Source organism: Maniola hyperantus, chromosome 9 (genome assembly GCF_902806685.2).
Source record: "Maniola hyperantus chromosome 9, iAphHyp1.2, whole genome shotgun sequence".
NCBI classification, from domain to species: Eukaryota; Metazoa; Arthropoda; class Insecta; order Lepidoptera; family Nymphalidae; genus Maniola; species Maniola hyperantus.
The window spans coordinates 6,903,898-6,912,109 of NC_048544.1; the positions used below are offsets into that span (position 1 = coordinate 6,903,898).

General features: G+C 37.7%; 2 protein-coding genes and 1 long non-coding RNA gene across 5 annotated transcripts in view; 1 reads left to right on the plus strand and 2 right to left on the minus strand.

Annotated features, from left to right (window-relative positions):
* Positions 1-3,826, minus strand: part of slgA (proline dehydrogenase slgA) — a 30,906-nt gene extending 27,080 nt beyond the window's left edge. The window contains exon 1 of the mRNA XM_034971645.2: positions 3,487-3,826. Within this exon, the coding sequence (XP_034827536.1) occupies positions 3,487-3,690 (204 nt within the window). The 5' untranslated portion in view covers positions 3,691-3,826. The remainder of the gene's footprint in view (positions 1-3,486) is intronic.
* LOC138402812 (uncharacterized) overlaps positions 1-8,212 on the minus strand; it is a 154,120-nt gene that overhangs the window by 110,033 nt on the left and 35,875 nt on the right. The window lies entirely within an intron of this gene.
* Positions 3,863-7,947, plus strand: LOC117984986 (heterogeneous nuclear ribonucleoprotein A2 homolog 2-like). Of its 3 annotated transcripts, none has more exons than XR_011237147.1 (3): positions 3,863-4,230; positions 4,596-4,630; positions 6,880-7,012. XR_011237147.1 is itself a non-coding variant. In XM_069501044.1 (3 exons), the coding sequence occupies exons 1-3, from the start codon at positions 4,376-4,378 to the stop codon at positions 7,876-7,878; spliced, it is 1,143 nt and encodes a 380-aa protein (XP_069357145.1). In that variant the 5' UTR covers positions 4,289-4,375; the 3' UTR covers positions 7,879-7,947. The 3 variants fall into 3 exon arrangements, 2 of the variants coding, with proteins under 2 accessions (XP_069357145.1, XP_034827556.1); XM_069501044.1 differs by lacking the exons at positions 3,863-4,230; positions 4,596-4,630 and adding exons at positions 4,289-4,392; positions 6,305-6,453 and having other exon boundaries at positions 6,902-7,947; XM_034971665.2 differs by lacking the exons at positions 3,863-4,230; positions 4,596-4,630 and adding an exon at positions 5,981-6,453 and having other exon boundaries at positions 6,880-7,947.

Below are 8,212 nucleotides of genomic sequence, written 5' to 3' on the forward strand. Positions count from 1 at the left end.
GATAGCTTTATGTAAAAACTGGTAGCCTGTCAAATAGGAATCTAACTAAACCTTGTCAAAAACTTGTTATACCTAGGTAAGTTGAATATGAAGATCAAGGCATATTTATTTATATTATAATATTGATTGGCCTTGTGATTGAGACCTAGGTTGAGGTAGGTAGGTACGTAATACGTACCCTAAATCGCTTGGCGATACGGCTTTGCCGGTAGGGTGGTAACTAGCCACGGCCAAAGCCTCCCACCAGACCAGACCGGAAATTTATAAGTTATAAAATTCCAAACCCATGCTGGGAATCGAACCCGGGACCTCTCACTAACCAAGATCACAGCGCTTACCACTGCGCCGGGGAGGTCGTCATATTATATGTATCGCTGACGAGGTATACTTATTAGGTAGCTACTAATAAGAACATTCCTACGTAAGTTACGTGTGGTCCACGGGTGTGGGCATACCTACGTACTTACTAATAAAAAACCGGCCAAGTGCGAGTCAGGCTCGCGCAATGAGGGTTCCGTACTGCAGTCGTATTTTTTCGACAATTTGCACGATAATTCAAAAACTATGATGCATAAAAATAAATAAAAATCTGTTTTAGAATGTACAGGTGAAGACCTTTCATATGATACCCCACTTGATATAGTCACTCACTTTGAAAGTTGACTACTACTACTATATTTACTACTACTACTACTCGATTCCTGCCGGTTCGCAATTTTTTATGTGTATTTAAAATTATTTAGAAATTTCCTTCAAGTGTTGGTGAAACACTATAAAAATTGTAAAATACTACTACTACTAATTACTAATACTACTAATTATTAGTTCATGACCACAATTTAATTTTTTTTTGTGTGATCTAACCCTAAATTCACGGTTTTCAGATTTTTCCCCAAATGTCAGCTATAAGATCTACCTACCTGCCAAATTTCATGATTCTAGGTCAACGGGAAGTACCCTGTAGGTTTCTTGACAGACAGACAGACAGACAGACAGACAACAAAGTGATCCTATAAGGGTTCCGTTTTTCCTTTTGAGGTACGGAACCCTAATAAATATGCTAATGAATTTAGAGTAACAGTTATAAGGTAGTTAAGGTAGGTACTCAGTAGATAGTAGGTAGGTATCCTGTTATATGTACGTTATTGATACATATACCAGCTATATACATACCTCGTATTGTCGTGTGTATGCATAATACTTATCTGTCTGTAGTAAGGAATTAGTAAAGTGATAAGAGGCAATTGAGTTACTGAATGAATCAGATCCACTACTATTGACATAAGAGTACCTACCTATTTAATTAATAATATAGAGGTACTGTACAGAGCTACCTTAGAAGCTTAAACATAATTATACCTACCTATCCAGATACTTATTAATAAAGCGTCATCAATCTTATCTTTCGCAGGTACAGGTAGGTATATTCCCTGAAAGATCGATAATTTTTTTCCTACGTTTTTAGATCTAGGTTCTAGTTGACCAAAAACGATTTTGATAAAAAAAACTCAGTTTCTTCAAAGTCTTGTCTTGTCACCTACAGCCTACTAGTACATAAAATAAAAAATGCGTTAGATTCACTACAATAATTTAGTTAGGTAAGAACCAAGAACAGTTCATGTTTCGAATATTACTGTCGGCTATTTTCCCCAATATGCAGTGGCATCTACTTTATATTAGGGAAATCCATACATTTTCCTATTCCGTTATTGGTAATTTCAGTGCCTACATATTTGAGTGACAAATCAAAGTAACAAATTGCGACATCATCATCTTCAAAGTAAGTATATGTAGGCATATAATAAAGAGTTTGGCCATAGTCCACCACACTGGCCAAGTGCGGATTGGCAGACTTCACACACCTTTGAGAACATTATAGAAAACTCGTAGGCATGCAGGTTTTGCCATGACGTTTTCCTAAACCGTTGATAAAGTAAATAAGTACCTACATTATTGATTGCTTGAAACGCAAATAACTCCAAAAAATTTGGAGGTGGGTGCCCGGGATCGAACCCTCGACTCCCCGAATAGCCGCTATATCCATTTTCTGTGATCGAAGGTATCCCCCTATACACGGAACAGAAAAAACAGAAAAAACTGTTTTTTCTGTTCCGTGCACCTATAATACCTAACTTAAAACAATAAATATGTTCACGTCACACGTAGTACTTATGATTTTACTATAGGAATGAGGAGGTTTCCAGGCTACGTTCGAGATAATTTTTATAGATGGCGCTGAATACTTTCACCACTAAAGATGAAAATTAATACGTATATCTATATGATCAGAATATCAGATTTTAAATTCTAAACAGCTAGTACATAAGTATAATTGACTGTAAAATCCACCCCCCAAAAGTTTCCAGCGTAATAAAATAAAACCCCTAGACTTTGACTAGTAGATTAGGTACACTACGCTTTTCGTCGTTGTTAGGATTAGTCCTCGCACTTAAGTCTTTTACAAAAAAAAAATATACAAGTAGGTACCTTACCTACTAGTTACTACTAATAATATTCGCTTGTAAATTTAGCATCGTCATTTTAATCTTTGAACGTTAGTATCTAAGTTAAATACCCATCCAGACTTTCAGTGAAGTGAAGAACTTAGACGTATTCTCGTACATCCTACATACTCATATAAATTTATACACGTAGGCGAGAATTTGTAAAAAATGGTTAGAAATTTAAAATCATACTTAGTAAGTAGTAGATCCTCCGTAATAACCTAACTTGAAAGTAATCGTAATCAAAGTTTTGCTATACTTAGTATAATTAACCATTTAGTTAACTAAGATGTAGGTAAGTAGAATTTAATAATAAATTGGTTTTTACTCTCAACTTTCTTAAAAGCAGTTTCGCATTTCAAAATTACTTTTTACGTACGTAAGTATTGGTACGTATACCCAGCACCGATTGTTAAGTATTTCTTATACATAAGTGTACAGACTAGTACACTCATGGTTAAGTTTAAGTCTAACTGTGTTTACTGAAGCCTACAGAACCAACGGCGCGTGCGCTCTCCTCCCCTTAAGAAGCCGAAAATCCATTTTTTTCATTCATGCCATTATGCACTAGACTAGACTAGACACCGGATTTCTTAAATGAAATGCAATTATCTTATAGCTGAAATTAGTCTGCGTAATTCGAAATCAACTCTTCACGAAAGTTAAGTGAACCGACGATCATTAAAACTCCGATCTGCTTGTGACGTAACCGGTCTTTTAAAGTGATGTATTTCGAAGAATGGCATACTCTAAAACAGAATTTTCAGCTGAGATTACATAAAACAATACAAGTGTAATGTGACGAAGCACGTGCATTGTGTCTGGGAACCTTGAGACATCAGTCAACGTTGCCTGACGTTGCCGAATTATATTCAAGGTCTGCCGTCTCAGTTAATTTTAGTCATCCCTGGACGTAATTACACAGAAGCAGGATCCTTTGACTACGTTACATAAGACTTCAGCTGTTTATCGATTCACTCACCATGTCATTGTTCTCGACAATCCAGTTGAATGAGCATATTTGGTAGACGAGGTACGCCCGGATTAGTTCGCTCGTTTTTTTGCTCTTAAACGCATCTTTGGGGCTGTTGAAGGTTAGGTCGAGTTCGTCGCGGGTCGGTGGCGGCGTGGACAGCATCCGGACGCCTCGGGGCGCGTTCACAGCCAGCCGACGTAGCAGAGCCATGGTTGAAGCTCCGCACACTGTTCACTTGAATCACACGCGCTCGTCCGCCGCCGCTAGCAACTGACAACTGTCTGACACTCCGACACTGAAGTACTGAACACAGACGCACTGGCGTTCGATACCACGACTGAGTGCGCGCGCATACGTTCCAATTATAAATCCCACGGAGGTGTGTCTCGGATTTGAACTGCGATTGGCCGGATTTTTGCCGGCCAGCATGCATTGCCAGTTTTCTGTATAAACGTCATTTCAATTTCATGCACCAAGATACGGAGATGGAGTTGAACTCGGTCGTGGACTGTACGTTAACTCATTCCCAATACGATACATCGCTCGTCCTCGGGTAAATTGTACAGTGTGAAACTTCGCGGCAGTTAAATTCTGTGAGCAATGTACTGTATAAACGAATTAAATCGCTCCAAGTTGCCTGAAAGCTTACGTAACCAAGAAAATATCGGATTATTACGTCGATAAATATACAGTGTCCCTGACTAAGACACTGATTTTATATTTAGTATCAAGGAAGGTCAGGGAATACAGGTAAATTATTTAGAAAGTCATTTGAGAGGAAGTGGTTCGAATTCTTTCTGATCAACATCTTATCTTAATTATACTCAATTAGACTTTAAATACCAACAAAACATGTGAATCCCCTAAGCCTGATCTACAAAAAAGTTTTTTCTACATGTATATAGGACATAGGTACATATATATAGTTTTCTTTTGTATTTAAGTTGTGATATCCAATAAGCCTATCTACTATTCAATCAAATCACCAATCATCGAACTACCTTCAATATTATACTTAGTATTCAAAATTTTACGTTAAACAATATATGCTCTAAAGTATTGCATTATAAGGTATAGGTAGGTAGGTACCTATTATAATTCGATAACTTTTTCAGTTTAAATTACGGATTCCGAAAAATGGGCAGATAAGGTAAGCAGGCGAAGCAGGCACACTACTGCTAGTATTATAAATTGTAGTAACAAATTTACTAAGAAATTGAATTGCCATTGCGCTCACCCAGTGCGGGCGAGCGCTGGTAACGTGCGGGTGTGCGACGCGTCCCCCGCCTCATACCCCGATTGCCATCTCGACCTGTCGCGGACTATAGGTAACCCTAAGGGAGGTAAGTATCTAATTCAGTTTTGTATAAATTATGCCTAACTAGCTAATGCATTGCAATGCCTTTCCTGCCTGTTTCGCGTATGTCGTGTGAGAAAGCTTCACGAATCACGCAAGTGCCAACAATACCCGTACAGTGTCAACTCATTCGACATAATATGAACGATGCGCGAACGTAGAGAATTCAAGGTCCTTCCAAATATCTAGGTAAATATTTTCTAACCTACCTAGCCTCATCGCCACCCGGTTATGGTATGCCTAATGACGCAATTTAGGTCAGATAAAACCATTATTTTATGTTAAATCATTAAGGAAAAAACATTAACTTTCCTGTGAAATTGTTTACTGTAAAATTGTAAATTAGACAATTAATCATCGCTTGCGTCGATGAAAATTGCTAAGTACCTATAGGTCCTATAGTATACATATACTTAGTACTTTAAGTACCTGGCTATTCCAGCCCTTTTCAACTTTAGATATGCCTACCTAACCTAAAGTCTAACTAATAAAACTTTAAAAAACCGGCCAAGTGCGAGTCAGCACGCGTGCAGCGCACCGAGGGTTCCGTACTACAGGCGTATTTTTTCGATATTTTGCGCGATAATTCAAAAACTATGATGCATAAAAATAAATAAAAATCTGTTTTAGAATGCACAGGTAAAGCCCTTTCATATGATGATACCCAACTTGATATAGTTATCTTACTTCGAAAATTGAAAATACTAATTATTATTAGTTCATGACCACAATTTTTTTTGTGTGATGTAACCCTAAATTCACGGTTTTCAGATTTTCCCCCTTATGTCTGCTATAAGACCTACCTATTTCATGATTCTAATTCAACGGGAAGTACCCTGTAGGTTTCTTGACAGACAGACAGACAACAAAGTGATCCTATAAGGGTTCCGTTTTTCCTTTTGAGGTACGGAACCCTAAAAATCGGCCAAGTGCGAGTCGGACCTCGTACCATCGTACAAGAAATAACACTTATAATTTTTTCAAATTTTCATCGCAGCCATTTTGAAATGTCAATTAAGTATTTGTTGTTATAATGGCAATAGAAATGCACTTTCTGTGAACATTTTAACTCTCTACCTATTACAGTTCACGAGATACAGCGTGCTGACATACAGACGGGTGGATCATGATGATGTTGATGATTAATTTTTGAATAAAATGCGCCAGACCTTCTGTATTTTCTTTACTTCAGAGTCACCTCTATGGAGCATTAAGCTCCAGCCCTCGTTTTCCACCATAGTTCCAAATGTAAATACGGCACATGTTGTAAATATGGCCCATGTAATATAGGTATAATATCTTGTAAATACAGTGAAAATATGTGAGCAGTCTTTTAATTTGTGCACCACGCCACACTGCCACAAGCTACGGAACCCTCAGTCGACGAGTCTGACTCGCACTTGGCCAGTTTTATTAATATGTAGCGAAGTGATAATTACTAGCCCTTAAAATTTAATTACGAATAAGGTCAATAGGCACATCCGATGCTTATTGGCACGGCAATGCAATTATACGCAATTTTATTTATACTGAAACGCGGTATTGTCTGGTCAGTAATATAGTGGTTTACTTCAAGAGGATACCTGGCTGTAGGCAAGATGAAGTTATTCATTTTGGTAAGTAACTGGGTAATTACTATTAATTGAATTCAATTTGGAATAAGTAAACAGCTATTCAAAGTCTAAACCAGTTATACAAGTTAGCCCTTGACTGCAATCTCACCTGATGTTAAGACCGTAGACTAAGGCCAAAACCCTTTTCGTCCTGAGTGGAGATGGAGACCCGTGCTCAGTAGATACCTACCTGGTACGGGGTACCTACTGAGCCAGCGATGGGTTGATAGTGACACCATCATCAGATGTTTTACTAGGTACTACCTACTACTATTTATTGGCTTGTAAATTTGATCAGCAGCGGTTTAAGCTAGACTACCTACTAGGTACCTATAGGTACCACTCTCAAATCGAAGTAACAGGCCAACTTATGAGACCTTTTTCCAATATATTAACTAATAGGTAAGTACATATTTTTTTGTTTTACAGACTCTTTTCTCCTTGATCCTAGCTGTGACTTCCGAGACTAAAAATTCGAAGACCAAGGCCATCAAAGATGAGAAGACCAAGACCGTCACAGATCAGAAGAGTGATAACTCAGCTTTCCTCCAAAAATTCTTAACACCCCTAAATCATGACACAAACCAAAGATATGGTTTAAAAGGTGTAAAATATGGTAACGAGGGACTCATTAGAAATTATAACAATGGATACTACGATTACAATGATGAAAACGAAGATTACTTGAAGTACGAACGTAGACCAATAGAGTCGAGCAAGGGCCTTTACGAGCCCAATATTTTGGGATATTCTAAAAATATCGGCGCATTCGGAGGCCTCATGAGTTATGGGAATGGTGGTGAACAAAATGTTTGGGGTAATTTTAGAAACTCCGAAGGTAAATTGAGAAACATGGGCGTCTATGACAGGCGTAACAGTTATTCTAGAAATGAAGGTGAATTGAGAAAAGGATATGGTAATAATGGAAATAAGGGTTATGGTGAATTAAGAAAAGGATATGGTGATAACGAAAATAAGGGTTATGGTGAATTTAGAAAAGGATATGGTGATATGAGATACGGAAATATGGGCTATAATGGTGAATTAAGAAAAGAATATGGTAATATGAGATACGGAAATAATATGGGCTATAATGGTGAATTGAGAAAAGGATATGGTAATATGAGATACGGAAATAAGGGTTATGGGAACACAGGGCTTGGAAATATCTTCTATAACCTGAATATACCATTCGAGCCTGAATATTTAGGTTATGTAGGTAGCGTAGATCCAAAAGGGTATGGTATCAAAGAGAGGTATTACTACAGATTGATCGGCCGAAGAGGATTAGGATTCGACAAAAGGACAGCTACTTCCTACGGACTGACTGCACCGATAACGCCGTCGCTTTTGAGCGTGGTTGGAAGAAAGTACTATGACGACCGCGATTACTATGATTTTAACCAAGAGGGTACTTACAAAATATGATGATTCGATATTTCCACTTTCCTATACCTAGGTACCTACTAAATTATGCACCTATAATCAAACTGTACCTGGACCAATGAAATTATAATTGAAATTTTTTATTGAAAGAAGCATTTTTTATTATCGATATAGTAGCTAGGCTAAATGTATTTTTTAATACACATTTAATACGTAGATACTCGATATCGATGGTCTCCCGTACTTGTTTGTGAAAGTCCCGGCGAAATAGATTCAGCCATTCCGATGATTAGCCCATTCAAACAGACAAAAATTTTAAAAACGTGTGATTCAGTTATGGTAGGTACCTACAGTTCAAATGACTTATCACGTCACG

Bases quoted from the DNA above. Each gene is read 5' to 3' on its own strand.
- LOC117984986 (XM_069501044.1), top strand. The intron at 6,454-6,901 runs GTAAGTAACTGG...CCTTGATCCTAG, and splicing joins AGATGAAGTTATTCATTTTG to CTGTGACTTCCGAGACTAAA.